Genomic DNA, 16,338 nt, shown 5'->3' with positions numbered 1-16,338 from the left:
GCATCTCCTTCCCCAAGACACATTGTATCCCCAGGCTTGCAACATTGTCAAAAGTCAGAACCGAAGTCAGGCCTCCCACGGCACATGATTTACAGATGTGTATAAGCATCTTTTTAATTCTCTGGTTTTTGTGTATGCGTAGACTCCGATTTCTCTGCCGAAGGATGCTGACCTCCTTTCTTCCCATCGCCCTTCTCTGGCTTGCTCATTAGCTCAGGCCTGCTCTGGTCACCCCTCGAGGGCCTCCTGCTCTCTGGGGGCTTCCCATCTTCACAGCATTGCTTGCTGTCTGCCAAGTGGAGGTTGAGAGTTAATCCAGGGCCTTATCCAACTGGGGTCCCTTCTTACAGTGTGCCCAGTTCCTGTCTCTAGCCCAGGGGATGGGATGACTGCATTTGCATTCAACACTCACCTCATCCCCAACACTTCCCTGTGGTGAGTCCCAGACTGCATCATCTAGACAAAACCATGGGACTTCTTCGGACCCTACTCATCTTTGATCCCAGGAGCCTCCCACTCCAGTACAGGTGCATACTCAGTGGAGGTAAAGACCTCACTGAGGGTGCAGACTCAGTGCAGGTGCAGACTCGGTGCAGGTGCAGACCACAGTGCAGGTGAAAACACCACTGTAGATGCGGACTCATTGCAGGTGTAGACTCAATGCAGGTGAAGACTCAGTGCAGATGCAGAGTCAGTGCAGGTGGAAACTCAGTGCAAGTGGAGACTTAAGTGTGCAGGTGCACACCACAGTGCAGGTGGTGACACCCTCCACTCCCATACATGTGCAGAGTCAGTGCAGGTGGAGACTCAGTGCAGGTGCAGGCGACAGTGCAGGTGCAGACTACAGTTAGGTGCAGACCACAGTGTAGGTACATACTCAGTACAGGTGCAGACTCAGTGCAGGTGGAGAGTCAGTGCAGGTGGAGACCAAGTACAGGTGCAGACTACAGTTCAGGTACAGACTCAGTACAGGTGCAGACTCAGTACAGGTGCAGACTCAGTGCAGGTGGAGAGTCAGTGCAGGTGCAGACTTAATGCCAGTAGAGATAGCACAGGTGGAGACCCCTCCTGCATCTGAGTGCCACAGTTCTGCCTTTCTCCCTGTCTGCTGTCTTCTACTTAAATTATCATCTCCATTGCAAAGTAATCAGAATATAGTCCCAGCCTGGGCACATGGTGGTTCATGCCTTTAAAATCTGAGCACTGGGAGCCAGAGCCAACTCTCTGAGTCAAGTTCCATGACAGCCAGAGCTACACAGAGGCCCTGTCTCAAAAACAAACAACCCAGAATATTGCAGTCCCTACAATATCACTAAATCTTTTCCCCTCCTTCACCCATCAATTCATCAATTTCTTATTCCCTGTACCTCAACCCTTAAGAGGGCTGAAGTATGTCCAGTGTGTGTGTGTGTGTGTGTGTGTGTGTGTGTGTGTGTGTGTGTGTGTGTGTGTGCCAGTGTGCCATCTCAGCTTTTAGTAACGCTTTGGACAATCCTGTCTCTTTCCATGTTATAGTCCTGTCTAGAGAGAGTCTTTCCCCTCCCCCTTCATTCCCAGCAGGGTTGGGCCAGAACTGAGGTTTGGCTCTCACTGCAGCTGGTACTAAACCAGAGAGGTCACCTCGAGAGCACAAAGGGGAGTGTCTCCAAAGGTCACTTTTGCTTTGAGCTCCGGCAGCTTTTCTCCATGGAAACAATGCCACACAGTTACTCAAATAACATTTATAGTTGGAGGTCAGGTCCCCAACCCACAAGAGGCTATTAAATTACTGTGCCAACCAACCTGATCGGACAGTTCACGAGCCACTCTGCCAAGTGGCAGCTGACTGGCAGCTCACAGCCCCTCCCTGCAGCAGCTTCTCCTTCCTCTCTAGGAACTTGGGGCTGGTCTCTCAGGCTGTGTGAGAGGAGTTGAAAGGCAGAGGTTCTGGGGTGGGGCCAGGGAATGTGGCTGCCTTGGCATGTAGGCAGGTGAGTGATAGCTTAGGGCAGAAGTCTCTCTTTGTGTGTGTGTGTGTGTGTGTGTGTGTGTGTGTGTGAGCACGTGAGTGTGTGAGTGTGTGTGCACATGTGAGTGTGTGTGTGTGTGTGAGTGTGTGTGCACGTGTGTGTGTGTGTGGAGAGTGTGTGTGTGCATGTGTGTGAGTGTGTGTGTGTGTGTGTGTGTGTGTGTGTGTGTGTGTGTGTGTGTGTGTGTGTGTGTGTGTGTGTGTGTGTGTGCAGGAAAGAAAGGAGCAGATGATCAAAGGCTTTGAGGCCCCACAGTGACTGGGACAGGATACCAGCTGCTATAGGAGGCAACAGTTCTAGAAAGATTTCAGTCTCCGAGTTTAGCTGAGACCTCAAATTAGAGGGATGCGTCCTTGACACCAGAACAGGCAAGACTAGGACAGAATTGTGGAGAGGATGACAACACAGCCACACAGCCCACCACCCTGTTGGTGGACTAGAGGAGGGGAAGGAGAAACAAGGAGGGGGGAGGGAAACAACCACGGGGAAGTCCCCCAGCCTGTCACACCCTCACAACTGCTTCTTGGCTTGGGGTTTCTATGGGTTAAAAATAATCAAGTATATGCCTGCAAATCCAGACCCTAGGGAGGCTGAGGCAGGAGGATTGCTTAGTTTGAGGTTAGTCTGAGCTGTGCAGTGAGTTAGAGACCAGTGTGGCTATCGTGAGAGGTCCTATCACAAACAACAGAACAAAGACCGTGAAGAACACACTTGGGCCACTGTCCTGGGACAACTGGACCCTAGAAGGCTGTGGCCTTCTTTGATCTCTACCTGGGTTGGATCCATACACAGTTGCTGATGCACAGGGCCAGGCTAGGTGGCAATGGATAGAAGAAGGAAGGGCAGGAGGAACAAGACTCGAGCTGCCTCAGAAGGAAGTTTTTATGTGGTAGAGACCCAGGATGAAGGGTGTGGCCCCTGTTCCTGTGAGCCTGGTAGAGCAGCCCTATGTTGGTCACAGGCCACCTTCTTCCTGGAGGGCTTCTGAGAGCCTCTAGTCTGTTGAGGGGAGGAGATTCCTCCCAGCATTGGATGCTCCTGAATGTCCTATTGGTATTAATTTTCTCATTGTCACAGCAGTTTCATGGGAAGTGGCATTGTGCACTGACTACTGTGTCTCTGGCCCTTTATTGTGTAGCATTCCAACTTGTAAGGAAGCTGATAAGGCTCAGGCTGATGTAAATGGAGGGGAATATCCCATCCTGCAGGGAAACTCCTTAAAACTCAGGAGGTGAACAACTCAAAAGTTTCAGGAAGCTCCTGAAACCGACCAGATTCACTAGGTCTTTCCCATCCCAAGTACATATGAGCAGAAAGAATTGCTGAAGAACACTGGGACCTGCTGAGCTCCTGGAGACAATCTCACTCCAAGTTTCCAGTTTCATGAGCCACTGCCCAAGCTGGAGTGCATTCTTGAGTGTAGCTGTCACTGATTCCTGTAAGTAATCCCACATCCATAGATTTAACTCCTCGGTGCCCCAAGTTGTGTTTTGTGGTGTTCTTTCTCTGGTCTGTGGTTGGTTCCTTATCTGAGGTGAGAAGGCATTTATTTATATCTCACTGGGAGTAGCATCACTCAACACCTTCAATGAAGCTCAGGGATACCTCCCTGAGCAGCCCAGATGCAGAAGCAAACCAGATCTTGGCCTCGGTGAAAAGCAACAGGTAGCCTGCTTTGGCAGCTCCAGTGTGCAGCCTCAGCGTTTCATCTGTGAAGGGCTTGGAAGCCGCAAACACTCCAGCAAGTGCGTGGCTCCTGGTGACACGCTCTCAGGTGTGTCCACATTGTCCCCCGGAAATCAGGTGGAGGCCACCTGTTCTCCTTGAAGGTTTACCTCAGTCCAGTGGGGATTGCTTTTCTGTTCTTTTTAAATGGAGTCTGACCAAGCCAGCTCAGTCAGTCAACAGGGTCTCAAGGGAGGGAGGGAGGATTGAAAAGACAGAGACGATTAGACAAAACTGTAATGGGACTCCAGCCAGGGCTGAGGCAGAAGCAGCTTTAGCTTTCTCCAGCCTGCTTTTATATCATTCTAGGTACATGCAAAACACACGGTCAGTTCTTAGATCAAAGGTGACATAATTAAAGTAGCAAACAGGGAGATCCCACGAGAGAGTAATTCAGCAAAGCAGTACACAAAGCCCCAGGTCACTGTTTCTGACGATCTTACCTGAGCCGACTTCCTTGTCCAAGCCCAGTGGTAAATGCCAAATTCCTAGAAGCGGCCCCAAAAGCTCTCAACAGGAGTTATACTTGATAGCTCAGGCTGGCATCAAACACGTGGATGGCTCTCCTGCCTCTGCCTCCCATGTGTTGGGGATTACGGGTGTGAACTGATACGCCTGGCTTAGACTTTAAGTATCAACCTTTTGTCTAAGATGGTTTGACGACGGTGTGAGGTGTCCCCAGACACTAGTGCTGCAACAGACTTAGAAGGAAGGGTCTCGGGATTCGCCTCATCCTGTGAGAGACCTGGGTTTCAGGCAAAGCTCCTCAACCTCAGAGGAGATGTTAAAGGAGATGCTGATGTACAGAGAGGTGTGTTCTTATAAAGGGTGTGTGTGTGCACGTGTGTGTGTGTGCATGTGTGTGTGTGTGCGTGTATGTGCATGTGTGTGTGCGTGTGTGCGTGTGTGTGTGTGCATGTGTGTGTGCGTGTATGTGTGCATGTGTGTGCATGTGTGTGTACGTGTGTGGTGTGTGCATGTATGTGCGCATGTGCATGGTGTGTGTGTGCATGTGTCTGTGCATGTGTGCATGTGTGCAGTGTTATGTGTGTGTGCATGTGTCTGTGCATGTGTGCATGTGTGTGTGCATGTGTTGCGTGTGGTATGTGCAGTATATGTGTGTGTGTGTGCGTGTGTGTGTGTGTGTGTGTGATGCATGTGTCCTGTGAGCAGTGAGTTTACAGGTGAGCTCACTGTGCAGGCCTGCTGGATCTCCTGGAGCAGCAGTTACAGGTGATTGTGATCTGCTTGACGCCAGTGCTAGGATTCAAACTGGGTCCTCTGCTAGAGCAGTAAGTGCTTTTAACCACCAAGCCATATTTCTCCAGCCCCAGGAACTGACTTCTTTGTCTTAGTATTTCTATCCACTCCCTTTCTCACGGCTGCAGCCAGAACCCTAACAAGAAGCCACAGAAGGGAGGAGGGGTTTACTGTGGTCCTCAGTTCCAAGGGAATCGGAACATCATGGCGGAAGAGGCATGGCAGTAGCATGAGGCAGCTGGTCACACTGCGGTCATGAACTAGACAGTCAGGAAGACATGGCCAGCCCTCCTGTGATCCACTTCCTCCAGCAAGGCCCTATCTCCTACAGGAGAGACCTATCTTCTGTAGGGGCTTACATAACATAACGGCACCAGCTGGGGACTAAGTGTACAAATGCATGAGCCCATGTGGGACACAGCCACACAGTGATTCTGTGGCATTCAATGGCTTTGGTGTCCACTGAACTGGGCAGTGTTTGATACTCTGACAGCTTGGGGCTCGCTTCTTCTGTAACTTTATGAGCCTGCTAATGGGTCTGTTATGCTTTGGGGATGTGATATCCTGAGAGCTAATGAGCCACGGAGAGACGCTTCACCTCTCCGGTTCTCCAGTTAAGCCTGAGTTCTCCTATTATTTCATTTGCCCAATTCTACAGTGTTGTCTTTGCAGATGGCCCCACAAAAGCCACTCAGACAGCCTTAGACAAAGATTATAAACTCAGCCTGCCCACTGTGGTCATTCGAGGCTTCGCCTATATTAAATAATTTAAATTGCAAGGAGGTGATAGCTTCTGAACTCCCACCCTTCTAGCCGTCAGACAGCAGATAGACATTTGACAGCGAGACTTCCTCTAGGGGCGGGGCTCTCAGTATTCTCTGATGGATGTGCCTGAGGTTATAGTTTGGATCCGGAATGCTCCCCTGGAGGCTCATGGGTTGATGGCTTGGTCCCTGATGTCCTATAGTTCGGAGGTGAGCAGTCACCAGACCTGGATTCGTCAGTGGATTCACCTGTTGATGGATTTCTTTAAAAAATATGTTTATTTATCATATGTATATGAGTACACTGTAGCTGTCTTCAGACACACCAGAAGAGGGCATCAGATCCCATTACAGATGGTTGTGAGCCACCATTGGTGGCTGGGATTTGAACTCAGGACCTCTGGAGGAGCAGTCAGTGCTCTTAACCACTGAGCCATCTCTCCAGCCCTGGTGGACTCATTGATATTTGTATTTGTGTGTGCGGGAGGACAGAAGACTACTTCAGATCCCTTGGAGCTGGAGTTAGAGGCAGCTGGCGGATGTCAGATGTGGACGGTGGGAACTGACCCGGGGACCTCTGGAATGTCAGCAAGTGCATACTAAACTGCTGTGCCGTCTCTCCAGCCTCTGTTGGTGGATCTGTAGTTGGGACCTGGAGGAGGAGATCACGGGAGGTGTAACCTAGTTGGAGGAAGACAGGGGGTGAGGATATTCCCTTTACAGGGACAACTAGTTGCCAGGCCCCACTGTGTGTGTGTGTGTGTGTGTGTGTGTGTGTGTGTGTGTGTGTGTGTGTGTGTGTGTGTGTGTGATACAGATCTTGCTGAGATCAGGTCAGGGGCAGTATGGAGGGAAAACAAGCCACTGTAGTTGCTGGTACCTCCTCCTCTATGTCGCAGGACAGAGAAAGTAAGACGGGGTTCAGGAGCTGGAGAGATGGCTCAGTGGTTAAGAGCATTTGCAGCTCTTGCCGAGGACCCAGGTTCAGTTCCCAGCAACACATGGTAGCTCACAGCTGTCTGTAACTCCAGTTCTAGGGGAGCAGACGCCCTCTGCTGGCCTCAGCAGGCACTGGGCACACAGGTGATTCATTCTGCTTGCTCTCTGTCTCTATCTCTTTGTCTCTGTCTATGTCTCTCCTTCCCTCCCTCTATCTCTCATAAAATAGTCTTTGAAAAGACCAAGTGTTAGCTTGACCAGGACAACTTACCTCAGCTCCCTTCCTCAGCCCCGCTCTTCCCCCACATCCCCTCGGGACTGAGAGGGAAGTTCAGGCTGAGACTTTCTGACCATGCCGAGGAGCCCTCAGGACAAACACAATGTCTTACCTGCTCATCTAGATCCTGGGGGTCTCAGCTGAGCTGAATGAGGGATGAAAGGGAACACGTTCAGCTACTAAAATCTCCTTAGATGGTGAGAGACAGTTTCCATCCCTCCTCCATCTCCTTCACCACACGGACCCCACCTACAGAAGCCTGGGAGCCTGATAGCCTAATGGTCAGACCCGGGGCTGGGGCTTGGTCTTGAACCTGTGACCCTCCTAACTGTGCTGGGGTTGGAGGTTGCTTCTCTACACTCTTCTCACCCTGCTTGCTCCACACGTGCTTCAGGATGCCCACGGCCAGGAAAATGAGGCCCAGCACCAGGCCAACCACTCCGGTCAGCATCTTGTTTCGGGCAGAGTCAGACTGGATCCCTGGGAAGAAGAGACTCTGGGGTTAACATCCCCTCCTGAGGCACAGCACGACTCAGTGACTGTCTGACAGGGATGTAGAATATCAGCACGAAGGTCACCAAGAGGAACACACAGTGGGGGAGAATATGCCGAAGGTCTCTGAAGTATAGACCCAGGCTCGTGTCTTCAAATGATCACCATGAGGATTGGGGCAGCTGCCCTTCCGAACAAGGACAGTCAAGAGGCAAACTCGGGGAGGTCAGACCGCAGCGTGATGTCATGGCATCACGCTGGATGTCTGACAGGGCCAGATCCTACACCCTCAACATCCCCAGGACAGAGACAGGCTCTCCTCTCGTGCCTCCAACTCAGAACCAGCCTCAGGGGGCTCCAGGAGTAGCTGGGGTGATCAGGTCCCAGTGTATAAACACCCAGGGCAGGAGAGTGGATCTTGAGTCAGGGCGCTGCCCGCTCTATAGGGCGTGGATCGAGAAGAGCCCCCACAGTGACTCACTCCACTCTACTGTGATGGGGCTCTCAAGGCTGGGGTGTTCCACGTGGCAGGTGTACACATCTCCCCGCTGTGGAGTCATCTCCAGCATGACCAGAATCTGGAAGGTCCAGTCCCCGTTTCGGATCAGGTTGGTGGACACGACCCCAGCTGTTTCCTCCTGGCTGTTCTGGAACCAGCGGACCTGAATGCTGCCCGGGTAGAAATCTGTCACGTGGCAGACCAGCAGGTCATGGTGCTTCAGGGCGACCTTCTTGGAGGGTGACACGTGTACCTTAGGCCGGACTAGAAGTGGAAAAGAAGCGTCACGTGAGAGTGTGATTCTGTGGTGAAGGCCTTCAATCCCAACACTCGGGAGGCAGAGGTAGGTGAATCTGTGAGTGTGAGGCCAGCCTGGGCTACAGAGTGAGTTCCAGGATATAGTGAGTCTCCCACATTGTCATGGTGAGAAGGACACAAGGTCCATTCAAATATTATTTTTAAGGATTTATTTATTTTATGTATGTAAGTACAACGTCACTGTCTTCAGACACACCAGAAGAGGGCATCAGATCCCATTACAGATGGATGTGAGCCACCATGTGGTTGCTGGGAATTGAACTCAGGTCCTCTGGAAGAGCAGTCAGTGCTCTAACCACTGAGCCATCTCTCCAGCCCCTACTTGGTCACTTTTATGAACTGACATTTCCTCAGTCAACTCCTTCCTGAATTGTGATTTATGAATTAAGATGTGTCTCCCTCCATTTGAACTCCCGGACTCTGGGTTAGTCAGTTTTACCTTAGAACATGCCATGAGATACGCAACATGCCTGCAGTATACAACTGACCTCTAGGGGGCTCTGCAGCTAAGTCTACAGGCCCAAAGGACTTGTTACTCTTCTGGTTCAAAATATATTTCACAATGGCAAAAGAAAAAGAAACTTCATAGCTCGCCACCATTTTCTTTTTTGTTAGTTGTTTACTTGTTTATTTTTTAAAAGATTTATTTATTTACTTATTATGTATAAGTACACTGTTGCTGTCTTGAGGCACACCATGCTGGGATTTGAACTCAGGACCTCTGGGAGAGCAGTCGGCGCCCCTAACCACTGAGCCACCTCTCCAGTCCTGTTTATTTATTTCAAATTAGTTTTTTTTTCTTTTTTTGGTTCTTTTTTTCGGAGCTGAGGACCGAACCCAGGGCCTTGTGCTTCCTAGACAAGCGCTCTACCACTGAGCTAAATCCCCAACCCCTCAAATTAGTTTTAAGATTAAACGGCAGCAGTGCTTTCCTCTCTCCTAATATGCGCCACGATTATCGTTCTTAGGGTGATGGACTCTGGCGTTCCCTCTTCCCAGCTCACTCGACACTGAAAGCACGGCTGAAACCTTGACGTTTCCTACTTGGACAGCAGTTCTGTGTGGTGCTCACCCAACTGAAATTCTTGAGGCTGGTGGGTGGCAAGTTCTGGTCTAGCCTGGGCTACATGGTGAGAACGACTCAAACAACCACCCTCGGGCTTGGCAACACGTCTGTACCTGGTTACCCTGTCACCACCGGGACACTAACTGAAAGCAGTCTTCAGACCCCGGCACCTGCTCAGCGTGGATCTCTGGGGTCCTCAGCACTGCCGAGTGTGACCTCTGGGCGGTGATTTTTGGAGGATCTGCTGAGCAGACAAGTCTGGGACACTCTGGTTCGGGTGATTCACCCAAGTTCAGACTGGAATTTAGGGTTCTGTGCAACCCAGCAACCAAGCACACTGGATGCCAGCCTACCACTGAGGACAACCCCATGTGCTTTGGACATCACTTTACCGAGCTACTGGGTCATCATCTCTGACTCAGGTCACTGTCCCAACTCCTTCCCAATCCGTCTGGATTCCCACTCCCTCCTAGGAGTCAGGAATAGTTGATGACGGGGACTCTCGCTTTCCAGAGAGGGGTTTAAGGGCGTGTGTCCACACACCCTCTTCCCTGTATCTGCAGAAGGCTGCCCGCTTCACCCCTGGCTTTTCTCCTTCAGATCCCTTCAGGATGCTCACCAAGTTCCATCCAAAAGCTGACGGGAAGGAGCCAGGGGCCCTTTCTCCTGGCTCTGCATAGCTCACCTGCCGCCTTCACGCTCTGACCGCCTGTCTAACCCGCCTACCTCCTTTCTGGCTTCCCAACCCTCCAACTTCTGTCCTTACCTTCTGAAGCTGTTGGTCCCCCTGTCTGCTGTTGTCTGCCACCCTCTATACCTCAGTTTCCCGACACTTCCCTGCCCCGGATTTTGCTTCCCTTCATAGTCTCCTCACAGTGACTGCTCTTAGCCTGCTTCCGGTCCCCTTTGTTCTCTTTACTGATTGGCCTCTCTAGATGACCTCACCGGGCGGACCCTCCTGCACCTGTCCTTGAGTCCCGAGTCTCCATTGCACCTTCTGTGCCCGTCCCCAACCCCCACAGCTCGCACTCCTGGGAGGTGGCGTCTGTGGCCCATCTCCCCACAGCTCCTAAGATTGTCCCGTGGCCCTGCTCCCTTTACCACAGCAGGCTGGTTACCAGGCCTGACGTGTTCTTGACATTCCTTAGTTCAACCTCTCTGCCCTTGTGCTCGCCCCAAGTCTCCCCCTGCCACTCCCCCATCCCACCATGTGGGTCCCCGGGTTGCTGCCTAGCCTGGCTCTCCTGCGGGACCTCACCTCGGCGTTTCACTGTGAAGCCCTGGCTCAGCTCGTAGTTGTGTCTGCACACCGTGTCCACCTCGGACCTCCGCCGCTCCATGTAGTCCTTCTGCTTGTTCCAGGACTCGGCCCACGGCCGCCCCATGGCGGTGAGCGCGCGGAACTCGCCCACCGCGCTGTCGAAGCGCATGAACTCCTCGCGGTTGAAGATGCATCTCATGATGAATCGCTGCGTCGTCCCGTTGTTCTCCGCGTAGCACTCGTGCAGCGCGCGCAGCAGGTGGTTTTCTGAGGGCACAGAGGCCGCGTCTTGAGGTGCTGGGACCCCCGCAGGCCTCAGTCCCACCCCCACTGAGAAACCCCCGCCGAGCCACCAACTCAGCCTGGCTGCCTCTTCTCTCTCAGTCTAGATCTTTGACTGTTTTTATTGATTGGTTTTTCTTTATTTTTGAGAATCATCATCATATATATCCCCCATTTTCCCCTCCAATTCCCTGCAGATATCTCAACATGGCCCCCTCCCTACTTCCGCTTCTCTCTCCTTTCTCTTTCTCACCTTCTCCCTTTCCTCCCTCTTCTTCCCCCTCCCTCTTTTTCTCCTCCCTCCTTCTTTCTCTGTCCCCTGTCTTTCCCTCTTTCTCCTCTTTCCCTCTAAGTTCAATCAATGCTGTCCCATCCACTGGCGCATGGGACAGGTACCAATGACATCACTTTCAAAAGAGCAGTTATGGAGTTGGATGGAAGACTGGGTGATTAAGAGCCCTGGCAGCAGGGGTTGGGGATTTAGCTCAGTGGTAGAGCGCTTTGCCTAGAAAGCGCAAGGCCCTGGGTTCAGTTCGGAAAAAAAAAAAAAAAAGAGAGCCTGGCATTTGAATTCCAGAATTCACCATGGCACACCTCCATGGTTCAAGATCAAAGCCTGCATGGCATCCAACGGCACCAGGCACACACACACACACACACACACACACACACACACACACACACACACACACACGTTTACCCATTCCAGCAGCTCCCTAGGCCTCGGTTTCCTCACCAGTGACGTCAGGGTGAGGGTCACAGGACATAAAGGGACTTCCTGTTGTGGATGACCAGTACCAGTGAAGGGTTGGGACACTGAGAGAAAGGTTACAATTCTGGGGGCTGAGTGGAATGACACCTCACATGGGGCCACCAGGAGTTACAGAATCTCACCATAGCAGTCCCTACAGAAGAGGAGCTGCAGTGTAGGGGGTGGGGCCTTGGGCGGGGCGGGGGCGGGGCCTTGGGCGATGTACTGACATTCCTGTATCTGAACCCGCCCACTTGTATACCGCAAATGTCACCTCCCCATAACAAGGTGCTTTCCTCTCTGAACCAGCATCTTTTTTTTACTCCTACATGCTGTAATACACGCAGTATGTCCTGTCCCTTCCTGGGAATGCAGAAATAAACACATAAGCCCTAACTTAAAAAGCTTAATTCGCTGTTTCACCTGCTGGAAGTAGCAGAAAAAACTTGGCCTTAAAAAGGGTAAAAGATTTAGCTCAGTTGATAGAGCACTTTAATTAGCCATGTGGAAAGATTTGGTCCCCAGCTCCAAAAAAAAAAAAAAAAAAAAAAAAAAAAAAAGGTGTGGACTGCCTATGTAGAAACACTATGATGAAATTCACCGCTTGGCACGATAGCTTAAAAGTTAATTAGGGTCTGGGGAGGTGGACCCGCAGTTAGGAACACATGCTGTTGTTCTTGCAGAGGACTCAGGTTCAGCTCCCAGCACCCATAGGGCTGCTCAGAACCACCTGTAAGTCCAGTTCCAAGGGATCCAGTACCCTCTTCTGACCTTTGTGGATCCCAGACGTACCCATGGTCCACATATGAGCATGCAGGCAAAGGATTCCCTACACATACAATAATACAAAACATAAAACATAATACATTCATTTTAAAAATAACGTGGAACGGCAGCTCTCATCTGAAATCCCATGGCTAAGGATACAGAGGCAGGAGGATTGCTGCAAATCTTGGGACAACCTGGTCTAACGGGGTTGGGGGGAGGGCCCTGTCCTGAACCTTAATCGTTGAAAAATCACCTCACTGAAGCCCCGGTGAGCTCCCTCATTCCTAGAAGCACCGGCTGGGTAATTGTTACAAAAGAGATGTGGGAGCCCTCCCTCTCTTCCTAGGAGCCACTAGCAATGTGCGTTCGTTCTGTTTGCCCTGTGTGAGCCTCTGTGGGTCTGTCTGTTCTTACTCTTTTCAGTGAAGATGGTTGTTTTCCTGTTCCACCCCCCCCCCTGAAAAATTAGCATTTCAAAACAAATCCTGCCTTTTTTCCAGTCGAACAACCAGTTCCAACACAGTGAAGTGGATCAGAAGATAAAACGGCAGGTGTTTATTTACCACCAGAGGGCGCTCTAAGCTGGTTTATTAATGCGTTTTATAACCAGCAGCCTTGGGGCTAGGAGCAGCCTGGCGATGGAGGCTTGTGAAGCCTTGGGTTCCCTTCTCAGCACTGCAGGTGATAAACACACTGAACTAAAAATCTATTGTTTCACTTAAAAGGGTATCAGGCTCTGGTGAGAGGATGCACGCCTGTAATCCCAGCAATGGAGAGGCTGAGGCAGGGGCATTGGGGAGAGCTTCTTCGCCTCATAGCTTCTGAGGCCTCAGTATTAACACTGCCAGGGTTCCCAATGCATTTGACGTAAGACGCTTATTAACTTGTCCACCATGTCAGAGGGACGGTAAGGCTGGGAGGAGCTAAAGACAAGAGACAGGAGCCCAGCGTGTCACTGCAGCCACAGATACTGGGAAGCCCTCCTGAGACGGGGGAGCAAACAAGTCTAGGTTGCAGGTGCAGGAAGAGATGACTATGGGATGTTCTGATGTTTCCTTCTGTCACCATAGTAACCCAGAACTACTAGCTCATCCTGGTGTGCTCAGGAGGACCTGCACGGCTCGGGCAGAGGAGGGAAGGGGAGGGTGGGAAGGCCGTAGGGCTTCAGTAGTAGCCAATTCACACTGTGTGGAAGTCCTGACCTGCCTCCATGGTAGGTGTCTCAACCCAGGTCCCAGGTCCTGAACCCCTACCATGCACATTCTCTCTCTCCCTCTTCCCCACCTGCCTCTCCTTGCCTCTGAATATGAGTCTTGTCATTTTAACTCATTAGTTTTTACTTCTCCTCCCTTATCAATGATTCACGTTTGTACAAGCAAGGAAAGCAATTTTGAAACTTTCCTTTGACAGTGCTTAACTTTTTTTTTCTTTTTTCTTTTTTTCGGAGCTGGGGACCAAACCCAGGGCCTTACGCTTGCTAGGCAAGTGCTCTACCACTGAGCTAAATCCCCAACCCCAGCGCTTAACTTTTGTAAGTAGAACTTATCCATGAAGGAAGTAGGATTGAAATGGGGGGGGGCGACGGTGTTCTCCCTCACCTGTTGTGGTCATTCAATGCCCCAGACACACTTGGTGCCATCCATTCCTGATTCCTGGACCTTGAAGGCACAGTTTCCACAGCTGAGCTGTCCCTTAGTTGGGTCTCTCAGCCTTCTGTGATCAACAAGGTCAAGTTCTCTCTCCCTCCTCGGCAAGTGCACCCAATGTCTCCGGAGAAGGCACAGGCTCCTGCCCCATCTTGGGTGAGCAGAAACCACTCTCTCCTAACGCTGAGTCAGTCAGATGACCTGAGTTCCCTCAAGGCTGTGATGGAGACGTGGGGAAACCCAGGAGGCTGAGCCTTCTGGCCTCTCTGTAAACCTTGCCCCTGCAAACGTATTCTAGAACCCCAGGCCCCTCGTCCACAGGGTGTGGCATGCAGACCCCTTAACATCTCTGCTGGGTTCACGGTTTCTATGTTCCCGGGAGTGGGAAAAACTGGCTGAAGAAAAAAATGCAATGTGGATATGAGCCTGCTTTTCTACCTGGGAAGGAAGGACGCGGGCTGTGGGAGATGCCCGACTGTTTCCGAAAGTCCTGAGCCAGGCTCTCCTGAGTCACATGTTTCTTAGCTCTTACCTGGAGGGGCCCCGCCCTGGATCTCTCTGCTCAGCAACACCATCAGAGCTGCTGTCCAGGAGACCATAGGGACCCATGGGACCATCATGGAGTTAGAATGGCGGATGAAGTGAGGAAAGCAGTGGACGGGGATGCTGGACTCCTGAAGTTGAGCTCCTGGATGAACAGCACAGTCTACGACTGAAGTAATCTGCTATGATCCCATTGGACAGAGTCTAAGGAAAGAGCCAATGAGGCTTGAGCTTCCTATGAGTCATCAGTCACTGGGCAGATGGTGTGAGAGGACTGACAACCTAGTGTGTGATACAGGTGAGATGACGTCACAGGCTGGCTAGAAAGTGGGAGGGGCTCATGGGAGACAGGACCCACAGGGCATCATCCTTTAGGGAACGGACTGGCCAACAGAGGACGCACTGACTGGATGTCCTGCACCGCTTCCATGACATTGATCTCGCCCATGAGTTTCTTTGTCACCCAGTCCAGGGCAGCCACATGACCCCGACGCCCTCCTAAAGCCAGGTGTCTGTTGGAGGTGAAGCAAAAGCAGAGTGTTAGTGCAGGAAGCACCATGACCCAGACTGGAATAATTCAGCCAGACCCGACACAGCCCCTCGGCAGACGGGAGGAAGCCAGCGCACTGCTGCAGACAGCGCGACCAGACCCAACTGCGTAACTGAAGAAGGCACAGGTCGTGTACCTGAGGAGACACAGCCAAATCTTAGTTCAAGAGTCACAGAAGAGGCCAGGGAGATGGCTCAGTCAGTAGAGTGCTTGCCACAAAAGTATAACGGCCTGAGCCTGAATCCCTGGCACACATGTAATCCCAGTGACAGGGAGAGCAAGGCGGGCAGATCTTGCTGGACATCTGTTCATGAGGAACCGGCTCAAAAGTAAGGGGGAGGGACACTTGCTGCTCTCGTGAGAAGGCTGGGTTCTGTTCCCAGCAGATCCCAGGGGATCTGGCGCCCTCTTCTGGCCTCTGTGGGCACCATGCACACATGTGGTGCTCATACAACATAGAGGCAAACTGCTCGTGTACATAAAATAAAAAAGTATTAAAAACAGCAGACAAGGGCTGGAGAGATGGCTCAGTGGCTAAGAGCACTGTCTGCTCTTCCAGAGGTCCTGGGTTCATATCCCAGCAACCACATGGTGGCTCACAACCATCTGTAATGGGATCTGGTGGCCTCTGCTGGTGTGCATGAAGAGATCAAAAGTGTATATGTGACATAAATAAATAAATAAATAAATAAATAAATAAACAGCAGACAAGGCGGCTGGAGAGATGGCTCAGTGGTTAAGAGCACTGACTGCTCTTCAAGAGGTCCTGAGTTCAAATCCCAGCAACCACATGGTGACTCATACCCATCTGTAATGGGGTCTGATGCCCTCTTCTGGTGTGTCTGAATAAATATTATATAAATAAAATACATCTTTAAAAACAAAACAAAAACAGTGAACAAAACATCAGAGATAATCTGATGTTGAGGTGGTAGTGATGTTTGATGATTCCTATCAAATAGAATCGGTATCAGGGGGTGTGTGCCTTATCTTCTCAATCTCTACCCCTCACGGTGACTGTGGCTGAAGTTTCTTGGCCACATTAGCTTCTGAAAATGCTTCCTCTTCTTTAGTCCTCTTTACCCAGCAACAGCTAAACCAGCCATTTTGGCTTCTCTGATTGGCTGATCCAGCCTTGCTGGTTTCCCCTGGGTCTATGCAGTCAGGCTTCAGAACCAGGTTTCAGAG

The 16,338-nt window shown here is 51.2% G+C and overlaps 2 protein-coding genes and 1 pseudogene across 2 annotated transcripts in view; all 3 read right to left on the bottom strand.

The window, feature by feature from the left end:
- The window catches only part of LOC116887415, a 496,132-nt pseudogene that overhangs the window by 114,016 nt on the left and 365,778 nt on the right, over positions 1-16,338 (bottom strand).
- LOC116887417 (RT1 class I histocompatibility antigen, AA alpha chain-like) overlaps positions 1-16,338 on the bottom strand; it is a 431,868-nt gene that overhangs the window by 64,173 nt on the left and 351,357 nt on the right. The window lies entirely within an intron of this gene.
- On the bottom strand, positions 6,215-16,256 carry LOC116887556 (HLA class II histocompatibility antigen, DP beta 1 chain-like). The gene is made up of 9 exons (XM_032889185.1): positions 16,234-16,256; positions 15,188-15,286; positions 14,985-15,112; positions 14,590-14,745; positions 10,608-10,907; positions 7,948-8,229; positions 7,344-7,454; positions 7,087-7,119; positions 6,215-6,410 (listed from the first exon to the last, which is right to left on the bottom strand). The coding sequence occupies exons 1-8, from the start codon at positions 16,254-16,256 to the stop codon at positions 7,091-7,093; spliced, it is 1,128 nt and encodes a 375-aa protein (XP_032745076.1). The 3' UTR covers positions 6,215-6,410; positions 7,087-7,090.

This window comes from Rattus rattus, chromosome 18, assembly GCF_011064425.1.
Source record: "Rattus rattus isolate New Zealand chromosome 18, Rrattus_CSIRO_v1, whole genome shotgun sequence".
NCBI lineage: Eukaryota > Metazoa > Chordata > Mammalia > Rodentia > Muridae > Rattus > Rattus rattus.
This window is presented reverse-complemented; position numbering and strand designations above follow the sequence as displayed.